The following is a 26,477-nucleotide window of genomic DNA, read 5'->3' as shown; positions in this document are numbered from 1 at the left end:
TACAGTCTCCCATCTGTTCTCTGTCTTTTTTGGAATCCTGCTGTTTCTAGTGTATTTGGTCCCCCTTCTTGCTTTCTAGTGGAACTATGTATGTGTTTGCTGATTTGGTTGGGTTTTTTTCCATCTATCATTTCTACGAATTTGGCACAGGGGGATCAAGACTGCAGCATGTGTTCACTCCACCCCCTTGAAACTGGTGCCTCTCCCCTCGTGTTCCCCATCCCCTTGCTCACACCTCACTCCCTCCAGGACACTGTCCCAGATCGGATCACCTGGCCCTGTGACCACGGACTCAGGAACCTGCCAAACCTTCTTCTTTGGAAAAGAAACCAAGAGCTGCTTGATCTTGTTGGTGCTCCTTAGCTTTGCCCCCTCGGATGTAACTTCTGAGCTCTAAAGTCAAGTCCAAAGCCCAGCATAACCTGCCCGTCAAGGCGCCCTTTGCCCCAGGTAGAGCCCCACATGGGTTTTGTGAAAATAGACTTTATTATAATAAAATGTCTTCTTAAACAAATGCCCCCACCATTCCACACCGCTGGAGACCAAGGTGGGAGAGGGGGCTCAGTCAGACAATCTCCCGCCACAGCAAAGGGAACATGCAGAGACACTCACCCAGCCAGAGTGGGGAATGGGGTGGTTGAGGTAAGGGAGAAGAGCCCCCTTACCCCACTTGGAGCAGGGAATGTATGAAAATAGCTGCATAAATCTGTCCTTTCCCCCAGTCCTGGACTCCAAAAGGAGCCAGAGGAAAACAATGCAAAAGAGAAATTGAATCCAATGAGCAAAATAAGGCAAACCCAACTCCTGCTTTCTGCCTGCTGGCCCCTGCATCGTAGGGGGCGAGGACAGAGTGGCCAGGAGGCTGGCTGGCAGGGAGGGGTGGAGCACTATGGGGTGGGGTTAGGCCCACTTTGGCATGGCCTTTCTCCTTCCCGGGCCTGTGCAGTGGAAGCGAGACGGAGGAAGCACTGAGTATGTACATATATACACGGCTCGGCTGCTGGCCCTGGGGAGGCCAGGCTCGGTAGAATCCAGTGCAAACTTTCCTTCGGGGGAGGAAAGACATGATCAGAGGGAACAGGCCCCCTCCTCCTCCCAGGTCTCTGTCCTGAGACTGGGGAGGCCCAGAGGAGGGGCTCACAGAGCCTGCCGGGAGAGGAGGCATCGGTGGGCAGACTAGCATCCGAGGGTTCTGGGCCCAGTCCTGCTCTGTGGCGGAGGCGCTCAGCAACCTTGGATGTGTCACCTCCTCACTCTGGGTCCCAAGTAAGAGGAGGGCGACCATCCAGAGGATTCAGCCTCAGTGACTCATCTAGCTCTGCCCTTCACCAAGTCTCTGATTCCCATCCAAGTGCCAAGTGTCAACTCAGAAGAACGGGAGCCCAGGACCCTCCCCACCCAGGCACAACAGTGATCCGGGGGCCCCAGGGAGCCACTTCTGCCTGCAGGATGGGCCACAGCATCATTCCTTCTTTCCAGAGCCCAGTTTCCTGAGGAGCTGCTTCCCCTTGGAAAGGAGACCCCACACTTTCTTGCCTGTGCCCTGAGGCCCTCCCAGTTCCATCCTGGGGAAGCTGCCAGGGCCAGGGACACAGGGCCAGCCTTGGGGCACTGGGGGCCCTTGTGTTGAGCTGGCCCAGTCCTGGAATGTGAGATAAAAGGGGAAAAGTCAGCACCTGACTCCCTGCCCCAACCTGACTCCTTTACCAACTACAGCCCCAGGTGCCTGCAGCCGCCTCGTCCCAGAACCCAGAGCCCGCTCCACACAGAGCACAGAGAGGCAAATGGGTATGGTAAAGCCGAGGGAGCACTGCACGGGGAGTCCAAACGGACAGAAGCAGAGTCTCACTTCCGTTCTGCTCTGTTCACTTGGGACCTGGACAAGCCCCACCCTTCCCAGGTCTTTACAGGGTGCTGGACTGACAGAGCTCAAGAGTCCTTGGACCTGACCCTCAGGTTGCATGCCCCAGCGTCCCCACATCATCCCCTCCCAACAAAGGGAGAGCAAGGACCATGAGCTTAGAGGTAGCTGCCCCCTCCAGGGAGGTGGCTCCTGGACCACCTCAAAGCAAATGCCCGTCCAGCCAGCCCATGCAGTGCCCTGGGGCCTCCAGGGGGTAGCCAGCCCCTACCCTGTGGGGAGGAGACTGGGACTTCTCCCTGAATGGCCCCCGAGAGGCCAGAGGAGCCTCAGAGCCGGGCCATGCTCAGCCCCCAGACAGGCTCTGGAGGCTGCCCTGCCCTCCGTCAGCATGTCTCCCTTGCTAGATCTCCTTCTAGCTCCATTTGCAACAGTGAGCGCCTTCCTCTGCCCAGGTCACTCAGAGCATGCTGTTAGTGGCCTACAGACAGGGGCTGGATGAACAGGAAAGCCGCCAGGAACCACCCCCGCTGTATTCCCACACCCACCACAGCCTCCTGTGCCCAGCACAGCCCAGTACTTGTTCCCCACCCACTTCCTCAGACCCCCACTTGCTACCAGAGCCCAGTGGTCTCCTGGCCAGAGCTAGCCATGGAGCCCAGACCAGAGGCCAAGGAGCCTGGGGCACACCCGCACCCAAGCCCTGGAGAGGCAGCAAGGCCCTCGCACAAAGAGGTCTGTGAGCACCTGGAGCTCAGTGTCCACTGCCAACCAGCCGGGGCTGATGGCCGGCCAGAGCCCTTCCCGCTCCTTCCCAGGGCTCCTTCCACAGCATCACAGGAGGGAGGGGCTGTGGAGTGGGTCTCCAGCCCCAGAGATGAATGGTTTGCAGTTATCTATGGACTCCGACTGCCCATAAGACCCCCATTTTAAGCCCCCCAGCTGAAAAAATTGAGAGTGGGGAATAAAATCATGTATCTCATCCCCTAACAGGTCATGATGCAGAGGACAAGGACAAGGGTGGGAGACTATTATTACTGGTGGCATTACAGTGTCATCCTTCTGTCACCGATAATAACAATATTATAATACCACAGTCATACAGTATAATAATACACTGATGAATCCTAATATGGATGTCACATAATATTCTATAAGCCACACGTGCTGTAGAATAGGAAGAGTCAGCTAATATGGAACATCATATACTAAAGATGATTATCCCTATGACAGCTGGCACTGGCCAGAGTAAAGGTAAGGAGAGGGGATGATCCTATATCCAAATCTGGCTCACAACAATTACCTCCCTCCCCCATTCCCTGGAAGAAAATGGAAAAGCCAGGTCAGCTCCCGTATTCAAGACAAAGGAGTGCAGCCTGATTTTGGTGACGTGGGGAGTGGGGGTCACATGGACACAGGGGCCCAGTCTCCCACTTACATGTTGCTCTCTCTACATATATCTATCTCCATCTAGCACTGGACTCTTCTCCTCCTCATTCTCTGAAGAACAGGGAACAAAGACAGGAGTTGGGTTAGGGACAGACCCAAGCACTCTCCGCCCAGTCACCAGGTTGCCAGGTCACAGGGGTGGGTCCTGCTCTGCATAGCCTTGGCCTTGGGAGCCATGACAGATGGAGGCCCAGGGTTTTCTGGTTGGGTCCTGGCCTCCTCTTCCTGCCCTGTGAGGCTGGAGCTGAACTGTACTCCATCCACACCGAGAGGCAGGCTCTAAGAACCAAGGAAGCTGGGCCTTGCGGGCCACTGGCTTTAAGAGGCACCCAGGAGACAGGGAGATCCAGCAGGGCGGGAGGTTCCCTGAAACCAGGGCTATGACTGGCTAGAGGGGTGGGGGGCACAGGGGTTCTTTTCCATAGCTGCAGGCAGCTGGGTCAGGTGGGCTGGGGATCGGGGTCACAGCCATCACCCCTCTGCAGAGAGGGGCACATACTGGGAGGGAGCTGGCTGGGCTCCCTCCTCCCTCTGCCAGTGACTCCCTCTGCCAGTTGCTCTACCCTGGGCACAATGCTCCCCTGGATCATCACCTGACTGCATCCCCTCCCGTGACGTTGTCCCAGCCCCACAAGGTAGAGCCCCAGCCGCTGAGCTGGCAGCCCAGTTCCTCACTGACCTGACTCTCAGCCTGGGATGCTCCGGGCTCCCTGTCCGAGCCTCCTGCCACAGGCCCAGGTCCCTCCAGGAAGTTGGATGGAACCAGGCCCCTCTGCCCATTCAGCTCGCCCTGGAGAGGAGAAGCAGTGAGACTGAAGCCAGGAAGGAGGCCTCAGCCCCACCTGGACCCTGAAGCCCCCAGTGGAGTGGCATGGTGTCAGCACTGCTGCTGTGGCGGTGAGCTGGCCCAGCCCACCAGGCTTCCATCAGGGAGCCCCGCTCATCCCGGTCCCCGGCTCTGGGAGAGCCTTCTCTGAAAGGGCTGGCCAGCAGGATGTGGCACGCCCCGGTCCCCAGTGTCCTCACGTAGTAGAAACCATCGTCGTCCATGCCCCCAAACACCGTGATGACATCCCCTGCTCGGAAGGGCAGCTCTGCCTGTGAAGAGACCAAGAGGCAGATGTCAGGCCCAGGGAGGCCCAGCCACCACTCCCCTTGGCTGTGCTTCCGAGGGTCCTCACCTCCACGTCCGTGTTGGGTGAGCTCTCCCGGGGATTGTAGTCAAATGCAGCCACCATGGAGTGGGGAGCTTGCAGGCTGGCAGAGGAGACTGGCTGGGGGCTGCCTAAAGGACGATGGGGAGGAGATTCCGGACTCTCTCTAGACCCCCCGCCCTATAGTATCCTCGGCACTGGAGGCCTGCTGACCCCACTTGCCACCTCCCAACTAGTTGTAGCCCTTAGGGAGAAGCCAGACGGGCATCCCATCCCACCCCCATCCCCAGTCCCCCTACACAGGGACAGCTCCTTACCTGCACAGGGTGGGGCAGCACCTTCTGACTCTGCTGTGGAGAGAATGTGCATGTGAACCCTGCTCCCTACCTCCTTCCTCATCCCAGCCTCCGGTTGGTGCAGGGACACAAGCTGCTCAGCCTCACACAAGATGCGGGCAAAGGCCACGCAGAGAGCACATAAGCCCAGGCCTTTGTTTTTAGTAGTGAACTAAGGCCCAGAGAGGGTAAGTGACTTGCTCCAGGTTGCACAGAATTTATAGTCAGGTGCTTTTCAGAACAAAGATCCTGGAAAACCACTCTCCATGCCCATTCAAGGGCATGGATATGGGTGAAGGTTTGCCTTGATTCCCTTCACCTGCTCAGAACCCCACATGGGTCTCCCCAGAGCCAGGCATGCCACCCGCAACTCATCCTCATAGGCTCCTGGGGAAGAAGGGGTCTTACCCACCTTTCTTGGAGCGGCGGGGCTTAGGGGGAGGCCCAGGTGTGTGGGCTGTGGAGTACACAGAAGGAACATTCCCTGATACAGAAAGACAGGATGTAAGAGATAAACTGAGGCGGGAGACAGGTAGGATAGTAGGGATAGGGCAGGAGTCTACTAAGGCTACAGCAGAGTTCAAGTTTCTAAAGGGTGTTCCTCCTGCATCCCTGACCCCCCAGATTCAAATGCATGGTCCATCCCCCTGCAGCGGATCCCCTTTACATGTGGCGAGATTACTGCTGGGGCCACACTGGCCTTTGTCCCCACAAGGCCCCAGTGGTTCTGTGAGATTCTGCATTAAAAAGGTGCCCAGACATACAAATTGCCCAAGGGGCTTGAGTCGAAACTGGGGTGGTGGGAGATGGGCGAGGAACAGCAGCAGCAGGTCATACCTGAGCCCTCAACAAGAACATGTGGGGACAAATAACTCCTCTGGAGCAGCTGCTGTCTACCCGCTGGTCTGTCCACAGCCACCTCAGCCACCATGTTGCAGGGGATGTAGCCTGTCCGGCCCCCACCTTCACCCCGGTAGAATCCATCAGCATCCTTGTCCCCAAACACCTGGAGGCAAAGGCCAGTTGTCTCAGGAGGCCAGTTCAGCTGCTCCCCATGCCCTAGGTCCCAAGCCCCGCGCAGCAGACTTGGAACAGAAATACGGGGAAGGAGCCAAAAATAAGGGCCAGAGGCATGAGAGAAGATAGTCCTCTCTGTATCATCACCACCTGCTGACCGCACGCCCAGTCCCCTGGCCCACCCCAGCCAAGGTCTCCCTAGTCTCAGAGCAACAGCACAAAGCCTTTGATAAATACTTGCAGGCATAAAAAAAGTCTCCATGTTAGCAGCAGCAGTTATTACGTTGTGCTATGTGCACATGGTTTAGGCACTCTAAGTATACTGAATCATTTCGTCCTCAAACCCTGTGAGGCAGACACTAACATCCCCATTTCACCAGTGAGGAAGCCGAGGCCCAGAGGAGTTAATCGACTCAAGGTTACAAGGCTAGAAGTGGCGGTCAGAACATAACCCCACGTCATCTGGCTCTAGAAGCTGTGTTCTCAGCTGTGCAAGGCCACGATACCTCCAGTGCAGGAAAGGAGGGCGGAGGGAAGACCCAGACAGTAAATTGGTCACCTTGAGAATCTGGCCTTCCCGGAAGGGGAGCTCCTCTTCCCCAGCATCAGGGTTGGGTGACATTGACACAGGATCATAGTCAAACAGAGCCACAAAGATCCTGACAGGTAGGTCCTGGTAAACCAGAGCTGCTTCTGGGGGACTCCCGGGAGGAGCTGTGGAGAGGTCTGGGGAGAGAGCAGAGACAATAAGGTCTGCCCAAAGGGTCAGGAAAGCGCCCCCGCGGCATAGCCCAGCCCCCATTAGGTGCTCACCCAGCTCAGAGGCACCTGGCCTGGGGGCCTGGCCCCCTCTCCTCAGGGGGCCCCTCCGCCCAGAGCTGTCTGACCCTCTGGGCTCCCCAGTCTCTGTTGCCTGCAAAGAGAGGGCAACAGATGGCAGAAGTGACACACCATCCCTCTGGCGGGCACCTTGGCCAGGGCAGGACCCAGCACGTATTCCCCCAGCTCTGCCGGTCAGCATAAGCAGCACAGCAGAGCGGGGGCACATTTCTCTCCTGGAGCCTTGGTCCAGCCTCTCTGGAGACATCAGCCACCCCCATGGCCGGAGGAAGGGCAGTGGGATGGGCCCCAGCTCCAGCCACCCTTGTAGGTGAGTGTAGTAGAGGGGACTACAGGCAAATCTTAGCTGAGGAGTGGGAGAGAAGAGGGCCTCTTCTCAGCGTCAGGGCTGTATGACGCCGGCCATCACAGTCAGTGTCCTGAAGATGTAACTAGCTAAGCAGAGAAGGCCACCCTGCCCCAAGGCGGTGGGCTGGCTGGCAGCAATTGGCGACTAGTGATAACAGAATACTGTGCATCCCAGTTTCAATCGGCAGAAGCAGCAAAGCAGTGGAATGTGGGTGGGAGGAGGTAAGTGGGGGAGCCAGGAGGCCCAGCCCCACCTCTGCTGATGGAGGCGGCAGCGTGGAATGGGAGTGGCTGGTGGGCAGCAAGCAGGGCCACCAGGCGGCAGCAGGCAGAGGGCTGCCCAGTGTGGGGAATGGGCACGGACCCGGGAGGCTGGCTCCTTGGCTCTGCCAGTCGCACTGCGGCCTCTCCACTCCGGCTCCCCTTTCTCCCAGGCCAGGAGGTGTGAGTGGGGAGTGGAGCCTGAACTGGCCTTCAGAGGTCCCCGGGGCCTTCCTACGGGTGCTGTGCCCCAGGCCTCCCCGTCTCCGGAGTAACTGGAGCCGCTGATGCTGATGCCCCCGCCGCCCGCCTCCAGCTCATCCTCAGAATCATATTCGATGCTGATTTCCAAGCACTTGGGGGAGAGGCAGCTGGCCAGGCCAGATTCCGGGACACGGCCACGGGGGCACCTCCGGGAAGGGGCCGGCCGTCCTCTCCCCCCAGCCTCTGGCCCACCCCTGGTCCCCTCGCCCACAGCGGGCCCGCCCCTCTCCCGTGCAGGGCCTGGTCGTCCAGAGGCCTGGAGCCCATTGCTGAGAAGCCGGCTGCAGTGTTCCCGGGGATCTGGGGACCGCCTGCGGTTTGGAGGCTTCTCAGGGGACACACTTCCTCTCCTCCGGCTGCTGCCACCAACTAGTCCAGGCGTATCTTCCAGACGGTCCCCGGCCCTGCAGGGCTCGGGAGACAAGGGAGGTGGGCCAGGTCCTCGAGGCCACCTGCTGTTGCAGCCCAGCCCTAGCAATGCAGGCTCAGGCAGGCCGGGGTCTCGGGAAGGACAGCCTGCTCCTGGCTGCTCCTCGCCCTCCTCCTCCTCCTCCTGCTTGTCCTCCTCCTCCTCTTCCTCCTTGTCCTCCTCCTCCTCCTCCTCAGGAATGCTAAAGAGCTTCTTGCTGCAGAACTGCTGGAGGGGCAGCTCCAGAATCTGCTCCAAGACCTCCTCGTCGCTGTCAGTCTCACAGAAGGGGTCGGGCTGGGGCTGGGGGGCGGGGGAGGAAGGCAGCAGGGAAGAGAGGTCCACGGGAAATGGAGGGGGCTGTGACCTCTGCCCTCAAGTGAGAACAGGGGCTGCAGGCAACCCCGTGCCCCCCCGCAGCTTCCTCCAAGAGGAAGGACCAGAGAGAGGGGCTGGCCCCAAGTCACACAGCATGTCCAGGGCACAGGCAGAGGAAGAATTAGGGAACACACCCAAGGAACAGGCTGCATGGGTGCTGGGGCCCCCGAGGGCCAGAAGCATAAAGGAGCAGGCTGGGCCTGGAACAGCAGAGAGGCTCCCCAACCCGTCCCCAGAAGCTCCCAACCCCAGGGTCTCGGGTGGCTGGGGTGCGGCATCTGGAGGGCTGAAGCAGGAGAAGGTGCAGAAGAGGGCTCACCCTCCCCTTCCCGGGAGGGCCATCCTGAGCCACGTCCTATCTGCCCCTCGGGACAGGACCCAGGCCACAGCCCTAGAACGCTGCTGGCACTCCGCAGTGGTGGAGTAGCTGCCGACACAGGAGGCAGAGGCCCCTGGAACCCAAGAGCTAGGGCCCGCCAGCCCCTCCTTACCCCATTACCTTGGCCCCATTCTCCCTGATGCTGTTGCCAACAACCTGCTTCTGGAAAGAGCAAGTCCTGGAAGCCAGCTCCTCCTCCTCCTCCTCCTCCTCCTCCTGGATGTCTGACAGATCTGAGTTGCGGCCGTGGTCCACAAGGGAGTTCACCAGACGGACCCCAAGCTCTGCTGCATCCTCCCTCTGTAAGACATGAGCCAGAGAAGGAAGGGCAGTGAGGAGGAAGGGGGCTCTGCAGGGTCAGCCCCAGCCAGAATGAAATGGCTCCCTTGGCAGAGGGACAGAGGGTCATTCCCCAAATGGGGGGTATGCACAATGGTGGGGGTAAGGATGATAGCCAAAGGAAAGAAATCTGGGAAGGTAGAGCGACAAAGAAACAGACACGTGGCATAGACCAGAGCCAGACCAGACTGGAAAAAGAGCAGAGGGCAACCACGTTCTGGCTGGTAGAATACAGGGAGGCAGGCCCCAGTCCCTTGAGGGGGCCCAGTGTGTCCCCGACCCCATACCTCAGCCCTGGGCCTCAGCCCAGTTCCCGGGTCGCCTCTGTGGCAGGCCTCAGCACAGGGTACCCTCTGGGCCAGTGCTCCCTGGGCCCCCCTGGCCTCCTGCTTGGCCAAGGGGGAAGGTGCAGGGCCAGCTCTCTCACCCGCAGCTGGCTCACTGGCTCTGTCCTCTGAGGCACCCGGCACAGGTTCCCCAGCCTCCTCCTGAAATGACAGATGCTGAGGAAGGGCCCAGCCCCACCCCCAGCCTCCACCTGCTCCCCCTCTTCCCAGCAGGGTACCTGGGAGCAAGGTGCTGGGGGCTCCACTTGGGGTCCTTTTGGTGTCTCTCTGGGAGGGCTTGCTGGGAGGCCCCCAGGGGGCTCCTGAGTTCTGTGGGGGTCAGGGCACTGGAGGGGAGAGCTGGGGTCTCCAGGTCCTGGGGCGGCTGGAGCAAGGGGTGTTCTGGCCTCCAAGCCTGGTCGTGGTGAGGGGCAGGAGACTTTGGCTTGCAGGTAGGCCGCAGCCAGGGCTGGGGCAACAGGAGCCGGAAAGGAGTCAGCGGACTCGCCATGGGGCGACATGGTGCGCACAGCCACCTCACTGCACACCTGTAGCAGCTGCAGCTGGGACAACTCCACGAGCACACTGCCCGCTGTGGGCGAGGCCACCTCCATGATCTGCAGGACGAGCAAGCACAGGATGGGAAAGGGAGGCTGCAACGGCCCAGTGTGAGGGCACAAGGACACCAATGGTGGCTAGCCCTACGCCAGACACTCTGCCGAGCCCTGGCACGCTGTTTCTCATTCAATCCTCCCAGCCACATGGCATCAGTGGTGGGATGGTTTCCGGACCCCAGGCATCTGCTACCAAAGACCATGCTCTCTACCGATCTGCTACCCAGTGCCCAGGTGACATGGGCCTGGCATCTCTGGGTCAGGCTGGGAAGACTAGGCCTCTGAGCATGGCAAGGAGAGACCACATCCTGCTTCCAGGGTACAAGTGGGTAGAGTCCCCAGGCCATACCTTCTGCCCATCAGCATAGATGGCATAGCCTGTGACCCGAACACCATTGGAGGTACCAGCAGCATCAATCGTTACTGGGAGCCAGCTAATGATCAAGATTCCAGGGGAGGGCCCCGGCTCAACCTGCACATCCAGGGGGGCATCAGGTGGGCCTGGGGAAGAGTGGCACACGACTCAGTAACACAGGACACTCGCTGTGCCTCCAGAGATACCAGCTCAGTTTGCCATTTCCCTGAAAGCACAAATAGCACCAGCCTCCCTTCCCGCCATCACCCGTGGCCTGGCCTCCTGGTGTTACAATCAGCGTGCAAGCCTGCGTACCTGCTGGGAGTGTGGTGAACTGCAAGGTGGCAGCCCGCTGGTCCAGCCTCTCCCAGCCTGGTTCCCAGGACCCTCGAGATGGGAGTTGAGCCTCCACTCGAGCCTGATAGAGTGTACCAGGCCGCAAGTGGCAGAAGGTGGCCCAGTAGGTGCTGGGGCGGGCAGGGGGGCACTCTTCCCCATTGAGGTAGATGGCATGGGCCAAGTTGCTATTGCCAGGCACCCAAGTGACCTCTGCAGATGTGGCTGTCAGTCGATGGACCCGTAGCTGGCTAGGTGCTACCTCGACCCGGGTACCCACCACCAAACAACAGCGCAGAGGGTCAGAGCTGCCCTGGCTGGTCAGGGCCTGTACAGAGACATGGAGGGGTCCGACCCGCAGGTCCAGGTTTTCAAGCACAGTCTTGGGAGGGGCCCCAGGCCCCAGGGTCTGACGCAGCTCCCCATTCACACAGACGTGGTAGCCACAGAGCTCCACTTGCTCAGGAGGTGGCTCCCAAGCCAGCACCACACTGTGGGCCAGCTGCTTGAGGAGCACCAGACAGCGAGGGTAAGGCACAGCAGGGGGCCCGCCCAGGCCCTCGGGTGGGGGGCTCAGACTGAGCTCGTCCCCTGCAGCCTCGTCCTCCGGTCTGGGCTGGCTGCGTCCCCCGCTGCTCTGGCCCCCACTACTGCTGTCAATCCCCCCTCCACTCAGGAAACTGAGTTCAGGCCCTGAGCTACAGGACAGATCGGCCAGCTCCGAAGGGAGGGTGGTGAGGAGGTCGTCGTCGGACACGCGCTCTACAAAGTTGGAAGGGACCAGGCCCCTCCGGCCATCCATGAGCTCCCCTGGCAGAGGAAGGGCAGGGAAGGGGAAGACAGAGGAGAGGCAGAGAAAAACCAGTCCAGTAAATGCATCTTAGCAATGGTTAGTGGGTGATCTTAGACATTTGAATCTAATCAACATTACCTGTCAGGGCTTAAAAGACAAAAGCAGTCAAGATCTGGATTAGGGAGTGACTGTTAATTTTCATAGGTGTGACAACAGCATGTGGTGACACAGGACAGTGCTTCTTAAATTTCAACATGCATATGAATCGGATGGAGATTTGTTAAAATGTGGATTCTAATTCAGTTAGGTCTGGGTGGGTCAGTCCCTGCTGTGAGCCTGCGCTTCTAACAAGCTCCCAGCGGACGCTGCTGCCGCCAGGGTACAGGAGAGTGTCCATGTTCTGAGATGTGTGCGGGTGTCTGTCTAGGGAAAATGGCATGATGTTTACAACTTGCTTTTACATCATTTTAACCTACATATGGATAAAGTAAATATGGCAAAATGTTAACAATTGTTGAATCTAGGTGGTGAGTATATAGTGTTCATTGTTTTCTTCTTTCATTTTCCTGTATGTTTGGAAACTTTCATATTAGGTCTGAAGAGTGGGGGTAGGGGTGCCTCTCAACTTCCTTTTGTGGAAAACAGGAACCCCCAAAAGGATAGGAAAGCCTCACCTGGTCAGTGTAAGGGAAGGAATCTTCAGAGATGAAAGGCCTAAGTGCCAGGGTAAAAAGTCCCCTGTGGGTTCCAGAAGGGATCAGGACCCACAGCAGGCCTGGGTCTAGGAGCACGACCGGCAGTCAGTCCTGGCAGTGACCAGAGCTAAGTTCTGTTGTGTTGTGCCAGTTCCCCTAAGCACTTGACAGCAGAGTACACCATCAAACATTTGCTTTATTGGTTTGAGGGACGTCTGCTCATGCTAGGAGGGAAAGAAAGGCTGGAAGACTTGCAGAAGGAACAATAGGAACTTTCAGTGAAGTAGACAACATAAGCACTGTAGCGAGTTGAATGACGGCCTCCCCAAAATATGTTCACATCCTAATCCTGGATCCTATGAATGTGACCTTTTTGGAACAAGTCTCTTTGCAGATGTAATTAAGTTAAGGAGCTTAAGATGAGATCATCCTACATCATCTGGGTGGGTCCTAAATCCAATGACAAGTGTCCTTATAAGAGACGCACAAGGGAAGACACTGAGGAGGCAGCATGACCACAGAGGCGGACACTGTGGGGATGTGGCCACAAGCCCAGTGCAGCTGGAACCACCAGGTGCTGGTAGGGCCACGGAACAGGAGCTCCCCTAGAGCCTCCAGAGGAACTGCGGCCCTACCAACACCTTGATTTCAGACTTCTGGCCTCCAGAGATGTGAGACAATACATTTCTGTTGTAAGCCATCCAGTCGGTGGTAGTTTGTTACAGCAGCCTTAGGAAATACACACAGGCACTAACAGTAAGGAGTGTGGTGCTAAAGGTAGCAGCCTTCATGTTAAGCAGATGCACAGCCCTGAAGGCAGGCACTGCGGCCTGGACTGGAGTCAGGCATATGCTCCTGAAGCTTGTGACACCAAGAGCAGGCCAGGCAGACCAGACACAGATGAAGTAGTCACCTAATTAAAGCTGTCTAAATCCCTTTAAATCTATCCTAGATTATGTTGTCTAAATTCTAGCATTTGTGGTTAATATTTATGTTTTTTCCACCCCCTTCACCCCAAAAATGTTGGCTTTTTGTTGTTTTGTTTTCATTTAAAAGGCTGTTTTTCTGGGAGCTAGTTAATCCTGTTCTCCATTATACATCCCCATAGGGAGCTTAGCTGTTCACCATCATTCCCAGCAAATAACAGGCCCAGGGAAGAGATGATGAGCAGGCTCTGAAGGCTTGGCTGTACACTCCCAAAGCTCTGGGTGTTTCAGACTCAGATCTGAACCCCTAAATCCTCACCCTGCCCTGTCCACACTTTACCCAGTCTCCACACAGTGTCATCCTCCCCGTGCTGAAGGATGCAGGCTGGCACCTGGCCAGGGCCACCCTAGGGAATCTCCCAAAGCCATTTCTTCTGTAGCCCCACTGCCCAGTCTCAATGATGGGGCATCTGGCTCAGCTGCCATCTCCCCACAGGCACTGGAGAACTGCCCTGATGGCCCTCCTCTGCCTGGGCCCGGACACCTGCTAACTACTTGCTAACACCCTCTCCTGGGCTCTAGACCCTGATTGCTCCTCCCCACCCCCAACTGGAATCCAGCACCAGATCCATGCTACCTGCCTGACCTCAATGTCACTAGTATTGAACACTGCCATGCCCTGTCTGCCAGCACGAAAGTGAATTCTGCCAAAATTTCCTGTGATGCTACCTATCAACTGGACCAGTAGGCCCTGTCCTGCCCTGCTTGGGGCAGACCCACTGCCAGACCAACTGCCCCCTTTTCCAGATCCCTTCCTTTCTTTTTCCCCACAGGCTGCCAGATCCCTGCAGGACTTTCCACAAAGTCTGAAAAGTCATGGTGGGGAGATGGAATGGGTGGGTGGGGGTCTTCGGGAAGGGGAGCTTAAAAGCAAGGGAATGACAATGATCCCACTACCTTCCTACCTTCAAAAAAGCCATCCTCGTCCATGTTGCCATAAATGTAGATGTACTCGCCAGCAGTAAGTGGAAGCTCTGCCTCCGGGTTCTCATTGGGGCCCTCGAAGGGGTTGTAGCTATTGGGGGAGGCGCAGAGGAGGTCAGCGACCTATATCCTGCCTCCGTGTCCCCTCTCCACTACCCACCTACACCAGACCTTTATGGAGACTTGGTGGTCCACCTTTATTGTAGCCAAGTAGAGTGCTCACTGCACCCACCTGGGCCCAACTAGGTTAAAAGGACATGTAAATCCCTCTCCCACCCCCACCACCTCCACAGGCCCCTCTCTTCACCAGGCCCCGTCCTCCCATACACCCCAATTACTGGGGGGCATGGGGAGCAGGGATGAAGGGCCCACCTGTAGCGTGCTAGGAAGACCTGGATCCTGGCCTCTCCCCGGCTGCCCTCCTGCACTGCTGGGAGCAGGGAGACATTGTCTGCCTCCAGCTCCTCCACCTCACTGGCTGTGTCCACCTGGGGGGAAACAGAAAGGGCCAGCCCACGGCAAGGCTGGCAGCAATGAGCCCCAGTGTTTCTAAATCAGCACCCGAGCTAGCAGGTCCTGGCAGAGCCCAGCTCCTCTGGGTAGGGGGAGTGCAGAGAACCTGGATCCCTCCCCAGTCCTGGCCTCTGCTGCACCAGCCCGGTAAATAGGACCACTATCCCGAATGGAAAGGGAGCCAGCGGCACTGGTGGGGGATGGGTGTCCAATGGAAGTTTGCCTCCTTAAGGTAAAAAGGCAGCAAACACTCTGCTGTAAAGAGCTGGAGACAAGGAGGCAGAAGGGGCTGAGAAGTCGCAGGAGGGCACTGAGCAGGCAGTCCACTGCGGCATCCAAAGCCAGCACCACCGTTCTATCCCACAAGGGGGCAGTAGAGGCCTGGGCCTGGGGTCCACCCCTTCCCGTAGCCCTGACCTGCCCCCTCCGCTTTCTGGCCTTAGGGAGGTAGAGCGGGCAGTGAGGCGATCAGAAGAGTCGAGTGATGCCCAAGAACCTGGTAATAAAAACGGCTGCCATATTCAGCTACTGCGTGCCCTGGGCTGAAGGAGGCACTCTCCTTGTTTTCTCATGTATTCCTCTCAACCTTACAAGGCAGGTTTTATTAGCATCGAAATCCAGATGAGGAAACCGAAGCCCAGAAAGGGTCAGTGGTTGCCCAATCAAAGCTGGGGTTTAAATCCCAGAACCTGTGTTCTTTCTCACACAACCACCTGCCTCCTGCTACAGACACTACGGAATAGTCTCATTATGGGGATGTGGCGCCAACATGTCTCCCTCCGCTAGCTCAGGACTCAAGGGCCTCTCTGAGCCCCAGAGGGGCGGGGCTGGCTGACCCCAAAGCAGGACCTCCAGGCAGGCACTGGAGAGCAGAACAGGCTACACCTGAGCTCGCTGTCCACAAAGAAGGATCCACAGGCCCTTCTCTCCTGGGGTCTGGCCCCACCTCCCAACTTGGGACCCCACCTGAGCCAGAGGCCACCCAACAACCAGGAACCCAGAAGAGGTCAGGGCCACCACCCCTCCCCCTTCCTGAAGGCAGAGCCAGACCCAGGCCCTTCCCCAGCACTGACCTCAGGTGTAGGACATGACTTGGGGCTGTTGTGGATGGACTCGGAGCGAGAGGAGTTAGAGAGAGACTCTGCCTTCTTGGTGGTCCTTCGGGGGACCCCAGCAAGGGTGGGAGGGGCAGGCTCAGAAGACTTTGGGGTGCAGCGTCCTGGGGAGCCCGGCAGGAGGTCAAGGTCTAAAGAGAAGATGGTATATGTGGAGCCCCTTGGATATGGGATTCAGGCCCTCCATAACCAGGTTTCCATATAAGAAGGGAAATATTTGGGGGAAACTTACTAAGTGAAGGTGGAGGTGATTTAATATAGTATTTCACATGATCCTCAGAGCAGCTGGGTGAGATCCACTAAATTATTCCTGTCTTACAGCTTAGAAGACCACAGCCCACAGAGGTTTAGCAGCATGCTCAAAGTCACATGGACTATTAGGGGAGTGGGGCTGGGACCCCCAGACCTGACCGGCACCCACTGTGACTCTACGCATGCTCCCTGCCTGCTCCTGATGCCTAGTGCTCAACTCCCAGCTGTGGTCACAGAGGTCTTGTCAGAAGGAGAGGAGCAGCGGCCTCAGATGCCTGGCCAAACACTGGGATAGCAACACCTGTGGGCTCATTTTTTTTCCAACCAGAGCCTGCTTCTAACCAAGCCTGGCTCTAATTTGCTGTGACTTTGGGTGGGTAGCTAGCCTTCTGTGACCCTAAACTCTGCCTATACAAAAGCCCTAGGCCTGGGGATTCCAGACTAAAGCCACTGGGGTCCACCTTACCTTTGGGGCTGGGCCCCCTGCAAGGCTGGGGGGCAGAGCAGCAGCAGGGGGGTGGTGGATGGTCCCCAAGGGTACTGTAGCCCAGGGCAGAGGTGAGCAGATCCAAGGGGCCAGGGTGCAGGCGGAAGGCCTGGAGCTCCTGTGCCAGGAGGCTGAAGCGCTCTGTTTGGCTGCGGCACTGCTCCTCAAGCTCTCGAACGCGGGCCTGGGCCAAGACTTATCATGAGCCACCAGGCCCAGCACAGCTGCCTGGTTCCAGCCTGTGCCACCTCCACATGGCCACACATCAGGATTTAGATTATATCTCCCCAGCTCCTAGGCCTGGGCACCAACCCTTGGCCTGGCAGCCCCACTGCCCTTAATGGTGTCTGAGCTGGGAGTGGAGACCTGGAGCTGCTGGGCCTTCGTTCCCAAGTTTCCCCAGAGGAAGGCTGGGCCTGCCTCACATCCTCACAGCCCAGGCAGCGGCACTGCCTGCTTCCATCTGCTCTCCAGGCCAAAGGGATGGCTCCCACTCCCATCGCTACCATAGAACCTCAGGAGCTTTCTCAGCTCAGCTCTTGTCACCCTCCCACAGTCAGTGACCCAGATCCCTGCCCTCGGAGAGATCCAAATGGGACTGAGGCATCTTTGTGACAGAAATGAGCCAATTCTCAAGAATTTTTTTCAGGAATCAGGAGACTTCCAATATTAGGGGCTCTTCTGTGGCCAATATCAGCAGAGTTATGGGTTATACTGGTGATGAACTTCCTCATGGTCTGAGTTTTAGAGGAGGGAGGGCCCTGTGTCTGCCACGCACACTGGCAGGTCCGGGCAGAGGAGATGGCCCACATGTCCCATGGGAACCCCAGCCCATCTACAGATGTCCAGGTCTCCTGCCAGTCACATCCCTCTGCTGGACGTGACAGTTGGGACCACTTGGACCTGAGGGAGGAGATGCAGCTCAGCCCGCCTGGAGAGGCATGAGGGAGGGGATAGCCCAGGGAGGTGGGGGGCAGGAGGCTGTACCTGCATGGAATCCAGGGTAGACTGTGGCAGGGAAGGAAAACACAGAGGAGAGGTTAGAGCCTTGGCCCTGTGGGTCACCACCCAGAGAGGGCAGGAAGGAGAGAGGGGCCCAAGTGGACACCATGCAGTCAGCTCCCCGGACTGACCGAGCAGTTCCTCAACAGAAGGATATTTCAGGCTGGAGGAGCCTTTGGGGTGGGTGACAAGGGGAGACTGCTGCCCCCAGACCCAGGAGCCCCAGCCCAGCAGTGTTGGAGGGTTCCTTAGGCCCTGGGGCATGGCAGGACCCTTCCTGTAACCCCGCACTCCCTCCACGGATGGGCCAGTCCAGCTCTCTCTGGACTTCCCCTGCCTTCCCCAGGCTGGGTGGCCACCTGCAGGGACCCTACCTCCAGCAGCTGCACGGCCCCTTCATGCTCCCTCCTGGCTTCCGCCTGGGCCTACAGGTGGGAGGAGGCAAAATGCTGGAGCAGGGTGGGACAAGGGGAGGTGGGAGGAAGACAGGGAGGGGAGGAGGAAGAGGAAGGGGAAGAGGGGCTGGGAAGGGGAAGCTGAGAGTCCCTTCCTCCCGAACCCCCGCCGCTGAACCCCAAGGTGATGGGGTCAGGCAGAAGCAGGCCTGGTACCGTGCCTCCCGCCGGGACACCCACCCTCGCGGTTCCCTCCCAGCCTCTTCAGCCTGCTCTCTGACTTCTACCACTTTTGAATGTTAGGGGTTGCAGGGCGCCCACCCCAGGTCCTCTTTATACGCTTCGCTCTCTCCCAAGGGGGGGGGTCCTACCGAGTCACATGACTAGACACGGTGCCGGGTTCCACAACTATCTCCAAGGCCAACTTCCCAACTTCCCTGTGACTCCAGACTCACTATCCAACCGCCTCCGGGCTTCTCCGCTTGAATGTTTCACACACAACCCAAACTTGGCCAGAAGAGAACTCAGAACTCCGACTTCCCTGCCTCTCAAATTGTGGCCCCTTCACCCCTCATCTGTTGGGGATTAAAAAGCCCCACCTTCATCAAAGTTTACACAGCAAATGAGTGAAAGAGTGGGAATTCAGCTGGATTCCCACGGAGTCTTGTTGATTCTATTTCCAAAATGTGTTTCAAATCCGTCCACTTGATTCGACCTGATTTGCTGGCACCCTAGTCCAGGAGGCCATTGTCTCCCACCTGGACCCCTGCAGCACCCTCTCTACTGATGGCGCTGATTCCATGCCCACTCCCCCATCCATCCTCCACAGGACTGCCAGGGCGAGCATCTGAAATGGTGATCATATCATGCTACTCCCCGGCTTGGACCTTCAACAGCTTCTCACCACTCAGCAAAATGTCCAAATGCTTCCCACAGCCCTGAGGCCCTGCTCCATCTGGGTCTTGCCTGCTCCTGCTGTTCTGCCCATCCTGCTGTATTCCAGCCACACTGCTCTGAACCCCCAAGCTCTGTCCTGCCACAGGGCATTTGCACTTCTATTCCCCTGGAGTGCTCTTCAGCTGGTTCCTTCTCACCCTTGAGATATTAGAGGCCTTCCCTGCCAGTCTCTCAAAGTGGCCCTTCAACCCATCCCAGTCACTCTCTGTCACATCACCCCGTTCACCTCCCCCACTGCACCTGTCAGTGACTGGAACCATCTCACTCGTGGAGCTGATTATTTGCTGACTGGTCATGGACTTGGGTTTTGCCCTCCACTATCCCCTAGTGCCTGGCAGCACCTGGCAAGCAGTGGTACTCAGTAAATGCTCGCTGAATGCTCCTTGCCCAGACTAGGGTGTCAGCAATGCAAGCAGAGACAAGTGGATGGATTTGAAATATATTTTGGAGATAGAATCCACAACACTCCACACGATTCCAGCTGAGTTTCCTCTCTTTCACACATTTGCTGTTGGAGGAGCTGGGGTCCAACAGCCCACTACCCTTCCTTTGCCCCTGGAAACCCTGCCCCACCTGCTGCAGCCTCTGGACTTCCTCCTGCTTCTCCTGCAGGCTCAGCCGAGCCTGCTCATGCTCCACCTCCAGCTGCTGCCGCCGCTGGGCCACCTCCCGCATGTGCTGGAACACAGAGCCTGGGTCACCGCCAGAGCCCCACCCCACCACTTCTGTAGAAGACCTAAGATGAGGGAGCCTCAGACACCATGTGTTCCAGACACCCTCTGTTGAAAAGGAAATGAGGCTAGAGAAGGGAAGGGGCCACTGGCACCAGGACTAGCCTCGGATGCCAATAACCCACAGAGATGCTACCGTCCCATTTTTCCCAGTGACCAGTAACCTCCCCTGCCTACACAGTCCCCTCACCTTCAGCACCTGCTCCAGGCTCTCCAGCTTGCTCTGCAGGCCCTGGCTCTTGTGAAGGGCTAAGTCCCTCTCCTGTGTCACCCCCAGGAGCTGGCCCCTCAGCTCCACATTCTCCCACTCCACCTGGAAAGGGGGCAATGGCAGGGAGCTGGGTGTGTGAGCCTTGTCCCACCAGCAACTTCACCAGGGGAAAATAGTACCCTTCATACTGTGGCACAGTTCAGCGGGTAGAGGAGACCACCCCTTGCCCTAGCAGGAGCCCAAACCCCACAGCACCTGGGCAGAGCTGCTACCTGCTCCTTCTCTGTGGCTCTCCCACTGAGCCGAGAATTCTCCTCCACCAGGCGGGCATTCTCATTCTGGGCTTCTCTCAGCTGCAGTTCCTGAGAGACCAGAGGAGCTCTGGGGAGGGAACCCAGCACCCACACTCCTCCTCTCCCCTTACAGAAGACCCTGCCCTCCCAGACAAGGCCTGCCCCACCTCCCACTGGAACCTGCATCAGCTGGGAAAGGAGAGCCCCACAGAACAGGAGGCAAAGAGTGTTCTTGAGCGCAGGAGGGGTGAACGCAGAGCTGAGGGTGCCCACCACCTGGCTGGCCTGGGAGAAGGGAGCAGCTGGCCTCTGGGAGGCCCTGAAGAGCTCACCAGCTCCTCACATCGCCTCTGCTTTTTCCGGGCTTCCTGCTCCAGGCTCTCGCATTTCTTCCGCTTCTTGCTGAGCTCAGATTCCTGTGGGGTCAGAACCGAGGCTCTTCATGTGGGAAGGTAGATCTGCCCACAACAGGTCTTCTCTGACCCTTGATCTCGGACTCACCAGCTGCTGCACGCTCTGCTGTTTCTCTGGCTTCCCTAGGACCACGGGTGGGTTTTCCACATCCTCCTGGAGTATGGCCTAGAAATGCCCAGGGGCAGGGGCCTGGCACCTGAGAACTGGGCCCCAAGGCAACCTGCCCCCAGGCCAGCCTGTCCTGGCAGGTTCCCACCCATTTCAAAGTCAACAAAGAGATCCCTGCCAGGCAAATGGGGTTGCTGCTTGCCCACCCCTCGCATCACCTCCAGCTGATGTGGAAGTGCAAGTGCTGCACCCCTGTGTCCTCCAGACACAGTGCTTTGAGATCCTGAGACCCATGTGTGCCCTGGGAGATGGGTCCCTTATCCAGGCCAAAGCGTTCCCTTTTTAGCTTCCAGCAGCAGCGCTGCTCTGCACTCAGTACTGTCCTACGTGTCCTTCAGCAACCGGCAAAGAACTAGGAGGCTGCTTGGGCCTCCAGGGATGTGGTGTTCCCAGAGCTAGGGATTCTGGATCATCCAAATGTGCGCTTGGCCTAGAGCAGTGCAAACCTCCTAGTTCCTCCCAAGCCCACCGGCTCACTTCTCATTCATCCGTACAAACTCTAGAGGAAGGCAGGTCTTCATGGGAGGTGCGGCTCCCTCCCTGGGCCAGGCAGAAAGGCAAAATCTGATCCAGAAGCACCCTGCACCCGGAGGCCTGGGTCGCTATGGAGTCCCTTCTCCTACCCCTCTTCCCAGAAGGAGGTGAACCTAGGTATTGCCCAAAGAAAAAGGATGGAGACGAGCCAGACTTCTAAATTCTGGGTGTCCAGAGTGGGGTCCCACGCGACAAGGGCTCTCTAAGCCCGGCTCCTGGTGAGGGTCGCGCGTACCTGGAGCCGGGGACGACGCCCCGCCTTCCCCGGGTAGCAGGGACCGGGCCTGGCCGACTAGGCGGGCGCTGAAGGGGGCGTCCCCGCGCAGCGGCAGCGGGAGGTGGCGGCTCAGACTGAACCCCGGGCGGCTGCCAGGGCAACCAGGGATTTGCGGGCGGGCTGTACCACTGGCTGCACAGCAGGGGCGGTGGGGCGGGCCCCGCGGGGCGCAAGCCTGCGGAGGGCGGACCCGAACCACGGGGGCGCGCGCGGCGCAGGTACGAGCGCGAGAAGACTGGGCGGGAGGCCCGGTTCCCAGTCGCGAAAGCTCCCCAGACTTGGGAGTGCTCACACCACCGCCGGGTCTTCGGGGCTCTGAGCGTGGTGCAAGGGGAGATCCCGGCGCTTCCCCCACCCCCCGTCTACACACACCCACACACCTGGCCTTGCGCCGGCGCTCACCTCTCCCGGGGCCCCGGGGGCGGGGGCCCCTGCCCTGGCCAAGGTAGCGTAGCCTGGGGGCCGGGGTGGTGAAGGCGGCTCCTGCTGGTTGCGTAGGGCGATCTGCTTCTGCAGCCGCAGCACCTCCCGTTGGGACTCGCGCAGCAGCCGGTCGAAGTCCCGCACGTGGAGCCACTGGGGGCCCTCCTGAGGTGGGGGCGCCGGGGTGGAGTGTCAGGTCTAACCCCTGCTCGCCCCCACGCTATTGCTGGGAGAGCTTGGATGCCCGAGAGAGAACGTACATATCCTCCCGTGCATACATGCATCGTCATAGGTGCATGCCTGTACAACCACATGCTTCTGGAATGTGCAGACATTAACAGTAACTCGTTTACTGGACATTCGCAGTGTGCCCGGCACTGTGCTAAATGCCTTGTTAACATCGTCTCACACAAATGTGAAGTATGTGTGGATTCATACAGCCAGACCCACTGGCTTACCGCCAGAAGCCTGGAGCACAGAAATTCTTAGGTCTGGGACTCGCGGCTCCACCGCCTTCAGTTCAGGCTCCCTCTCCCCGCTCCCACCTGGGCCGTTGCCAGGGGAACCTACTCCCCAGCAGCCTCCATCTTCCCGCCTCATTTGCATACATTAACATCTAATCCACATCTCACACGCCAGGCAGGCGGCCCTGTGTAGGGCTGTGCTGGAAGGGGTGACCAGGGCCTCCTCGCACCTTGCCAACCAGGGTGAGCCTGGCCTGCAGCTCCCTGCACTCCCGCTGCAAGGCAGAGATCTGCTTGTCCTTGGCCAGGAGGGCACTGGCTGTCTCACTGAGGTCCCGGGCTCTCTGGCGGGCCATGGCCTTCCTGCACAACTCCAAACTCGCCCCCGGACGGGGCACAGGGGCACTCACCTGGTCAGAGGACGAGTAAGGCCAACAGTCAACTGAGGGCTGGGGCACTTCTTCCACTCTTCAGCCATTCCCAAAGAGGGGTTAGGATGAAAACCTAGAAGTGTGGCCTCCCGCTTCTACCCTGCTTCTGGGGCTTTAGGGGACCAACAGCCTCACTTGACCCAACCCCAGCAATCCTCAAGCAGTACTGAAAGGGTTAACTCCGCATCTAGTTTAGGTACAAAGGAGGCCGCTAACTGAGGGCTGCCTCTGTGATGGGTCTTGATCCCTGCCCCCACCTGCTCTGCATCCAGGGATGAGCCCAGCAGCAGGCTGCAGCTGGCACCAGCACGTGGTTATCCAGAACCTGCTCCCTGCTTGCTCAGGAACTCCCCACCTAGCCCTTCCCTCCCTCCTGTAGCCCCAGAAACCTTCAGCTTCCTAGCTTGGCCAGAGTTTGCCCTTCCTAGACCTTGGCCCCTGGGTTCCTGCTTTCCTGGATGCTAAGAGTTCATGACTTCCAAGCCCCAGCCCCTCAGGCCCAGCCTTGGCTCCCCTGTTCCCTGGTCACCCAGCCTCCATGCAGCAGCCTCCTGTCCTCACCACCTTCAGGTTAGTCTCCTGCAGCTTCTGGGCCCTTTCCTCCAGGCGTTTGGCAATGATCGCCAGCTCAGCGTTCTTCCGCTTTAGCCTCCGCACCTTCTCCTCCGTCTCAGGGAAGCTGCTCTTCCTCTGGCAAGGGGTTGGCCAGATTTGGGGCATGTGGGGATCATCCCACAGACCCAGTCCTAACGGCCCAGGCCTTGGGCTAGAGCCCTGGGCTCACAGTGGCATCCTTAGCAACTCTGGATGGGGGTTCACCCTCTCTGGGGGTTGGGGTCACATCACCTCCATGTACCCACCACTTGGGGGAATGATCATGGGATGAGGAGGAGGATGCTGAGGCAGACGGCTGGGGCAGCTGAGTCTGCCTTCCCCTAGCTCCAATCAGGACCCAGGACTCGCTTTCCAAGCCTCACCAGCATCTGGTTTTCCTCCTTAAGGATGGCACAGCGCTGCTGCAGCTCTTCCAGGGCCCTCAGCAGCTCCAGATTGGGCCTGTCCCCGAAGCCCATGTTCAGCTTACTCTGCCACAGGAAAGAACAGGGCCCAGGGCTTCAGGAACCCACCCTACCTAGTCAAAGCCCTCCATATGGAAGCATTACCCACTCCACTCTAAGGAGACATGGAGACAAGGTTTGCCCCCATGTCCCAGACCTCCAGAGGGGAGCACAGAGGCCCAGGAGAGGGGCTGTCTGGTTCTCCCAGCCTACACTGGCATCCCCCGACCCTGGGATCCTCTCTGCTAGTCCCCAGTTATTCCCACACGTGCCCATCTGCTCCTAGGAAATGACAACTCAAGCTCCTGTCCCCACCCCTCCAAGCTCCTATGGCCCCAGTCCCTTTCCCTCCCCCAAAGTCTTGGTCTCCCCATCTTCTCCGGGAGATTGCTCACACCCACTCCAAACCTTGTCCTCCCTGGTTCAGGCCCTCACTGAACCTCCTCCCCTGAATCTGCTTCCTCTGGACTCTGATTGCAAATACCTCCACACACAACCCACCCCTGCCCCCGTCCTCCAGCCCCCAAGGACAGACTCGAGGAGGAGGAGACAAAACAGACACAGAGAGATTCACAGAAGGAGGGGTAGGGGCAGGGCTAGATCTAGACAGATAGATAGCAAAAAAAAAAAAAAAAAATGGAGCCACTGAGATTCCTGAAGAAGAGAGGACAGCTACAGAGATGGACCCACAGACCCAGGCAGGCCAGGAGAGGAGAGGTGGGCAATGGGGTTGCATGTCATGTCCAGGCTGGAGGGCATGATGAGAGGCCCCCACCTCGCAGACCCCAGTGCTCCACAGCTCCCTTACCTTAGGGAAAGCCTCCACCTCCTCGTCCTCCAGCCTTGGGCAGCCAGGTCTGGAGCTCACTGCTTGCTGCCCCAGGCTGGGCAGCCCAGGCATTCCTTCTGGGTCAATGTCCCCCGCTGGCCTGGGGCTTCGGGCTCCCTCGGGCTCAGAGTTCTCCTGAGGCTTCTGTTCTCCAACCCACCGAGCTGCTGGAGTTTCGGCACTCCTTGGGGCTATGTCTTCAGATTCAACCCCCTGAACTGGAGTCCAGCTCTGCCAGGCTGGCAATGCCCATGGCTCCATGGCTCTGGGGTTCCTGAGCCGTGGGAGGGGTGTCAGTTGCTCCATGATACTGCCAAGGGGCCCCAGGACCCAGACCAGGGGACATCACCCAGCCAAGTGGAGGGGCTGGCAAGGGTCATGCCAGGCCAGACCCTTTCCTCTCGGAGCTTTTGGCTTCACCGAGGCTACATCCAACGCTGGCTGAGTTCTTCCTCACCCACAAAGGAGGCTGCAGGAGTCCGGGCTGCCAGAGCTGGAGCTGGGGTATGCGAGCTGTATTTGCTCCTGGCTGTGCGTGTGCATAAGTGTGTGGAGGAACGCGAGTGTCCCCGTGGGGGTCTGGAGGATGTGCAGGGGCCACCGAGAGCAGCGCTTGGGTGAGGGTGTGTGTGTGTCTCCAGGTCTGTCTGTGTGGGTCAGTGCTGTCTTGCGTGTGTTTGGAGGACAGATGCCCCCATTTGTGTGTGTTGGGGGCTGGTCGTTCTGTGTGTCACTGTCTGTGACTGTTTTGGAGTTACCAGCTGTTTCTGTGTGTGTGGGTGTCTGTATTGCAGGGCTGTGCCGGCGTGTGATGCTGTCACTTGTATCTGAGCTCTCAGTGTTGTGCAGCTATGTGCATCATGTCGTTGTGTGTCCAACAGCGTCTGCAAGTCTGGCCATCCATCACAACCCCTCAGTCTGGCTCGGGTCCACAGGAGCTGCTTGGAGTGATCCCCAGTGGTCCAATGGGGTCCTTTATCTCTGGCTCCTCTCTCCGATGCTGCTCCCTAGCAGCCGGGCTGGTCCTAAGGAGGCCTGGGGCGGTGGGCTGCTTGCCTCATAGTCTCTGTACCTGCTGACCTCAGCTCTGGAGACTGCAGGGGTCCCCTATAGTCCGGGAGCCCCGAGATGGTGGGCGCGGAGGAGGGCTGAGCCTCAGAATGCAGTAGGGGGGGGCAAGCGGGAGAAAGCCAGCCCTCCCCCTCCCTCCCTCCTGCCCACCAATAGGAAGGCGGCTGTTGGTTTCCATGGTGATGGCACTGGACGGGTGGGCTGGACCAGCAGGCAGGGTCGGGACAGAGGGAAGAACAGGTTCCTCATGGGATCTCGACCCAGGGCACTCCTCACACCCCCACACCTTCCTGGGTAGAGGCAAGGGGGCTGCGGTCTGTCCCTCCCACATCAGTCCAAGCCCAAGCCCAGTAAAAACAGAGACAGAGTGGTGACAGACAGAGATCCAGCCACAGAGAAGAGCAGCAATAGAAAAGATGAGATTTAAGATGAAACAAAGAGATGGAGAAATCAAGAGATTGAAAACAGGAAGATTTAAGCAAAAAGACAGAGGGAGAAATAGAATGAGATAAATGCTTCAGCTTCCTCCTGGCAGACTTGCCTGTCTCAGGCCAGCAGGGGTGACCACATGGTCTGTTAGGCTGGCTTTGCCCCAAACTGTAAGGAAGTTCATCTGCCAACCTTAGGCCTTTTTGCTATGGGAAAATGGCTTTTGGGGCCAAGGATGTGGGAACACCCGCTCCCCCAAGTCAGCCTGTCTGTGTGGGCAGGGGTCTTGATTGACCCTCCAAAGACAGGGGTGTTGGGAGAAGCCACAGGGAGGCAGTCCCTCTCCCTGCTGAACCGGGG

At 58.4% G+C, this 26,477-nt stretch overlaps 1 protein-coding gene across 8 annotated transcripts; it reads right to left on the bottom strand.

Moving 5' to 3' along the window:
• Window positions 1-472: 472 nt before the first annotated feature.
• Window positions 473-25,762, bottom strand: TSPOAP1 (TSPO associated protein 1). 8 transcript variants are annotated; one of them, XM_017660441.3, is made up of 32 exons: window positions 24,597-25,762; window positions 23,708-23,815; window positions 23,292-23,420; window positions 22,530-22,709; window positions 21,815-22,000; window positions 20,521-20,598; window positions 20,352-20,435; window positions 19,999-20,088; window positions 19,706-19,828; window positions 19,358-19,462; window positions 17,807-17,857; window positions 17,418-17,438; window positions 16,410-16,614; window positions 15,650-15,822; window positions 14,436-14,587; window positions 14,045-14,154; window positions 10,645-11,475; window positions 10,324-10,475; window positions 9,600-9,977; window positions 9,322-9,522; window positions 8,816-8,995; window positions 7,369-8,241; window positions 6,630-6,729; window positions 6,376-6,542; window positions 5,637-5,805; window positions 5,212-5,283; window positions 4,782-4,814; window positions 4,492-4,595; window positions 4,337-4,408; window positions 3,990-4,100; window positions 3,300-3,361; window positions 1,504-1,642 (listed from the first exon to the last, which is right to left on the bottom strand). In XM_017660441.3, exons 1-31 carry the CDS (start codon window positions 24,921-24,923, stop codon window positions 3,332-3,334), a joined length of 5,595 nt encoding a protein of 1,864 aa, XP_017515930.3. In that variant the 5' UTR covers window positions 24,924-25,762; the 3' UTR covers window positions 1,504-1,642; window positions 3,300-3,331. The 8 variants fall into 8 exon arrangements, with proteins under 8 accessions (XP_036859749.2, XP_036859751.2, XP_036859752.2 ...); XM_017660445.3 differs by having other exon boundaries at window positions 14,436-14,551; XM_037003854.2 differs by lacking the exon at window positions 3,300-3,361 and having other exon boundaries at window positions 473-1,642.
• Window positions 25,763-26,477: the final 715 nt, after the last annotated feature.

The sequence above is a fragment of the Manis javanica genome, chromosome 4 (assembly GCF_040802235.1).
Source record: "Manis javanica isolate MJ-LG chromosome 4, MJ_LKY, whole genome shotgun sequence".
NCBI classification, from domain to species: domain Eukaryota; kingdom Metazoa; phylum Chordata; class Mammalia; order Pholidota; family Manidae; genus Manis; species Manis javanica.
The sequence above is the reverse complement of the archived record's forward strand: the minus strand, read 5'-3'. Positions and strand labels throughout refer to the sequence as shown.

Coding starts and splice junctions, on each gene's coding strand:
- TSPOAP1 (XM_037003854.2), bottom strand. CDS start 24,923: ATGGAGCAACTGACACCCCTCCCACGGCTCAGGAACCCCAGAGCCATG. Junction 9,978..10,323: donor TCTATGCTGATGGGCAGAAG/GTATGGCCTGGG, acceptor CTCGTCCTGCAG/ATCATGGAGGTGGCCTCGCC. Junction 6,543..6,629: donor GCCAGGTGCCTCTGAGCTGG/GTGAGCACCTAA, acceptor CTCTCTCCCCAG/ACCTCTCCACAGCTCCTCCC.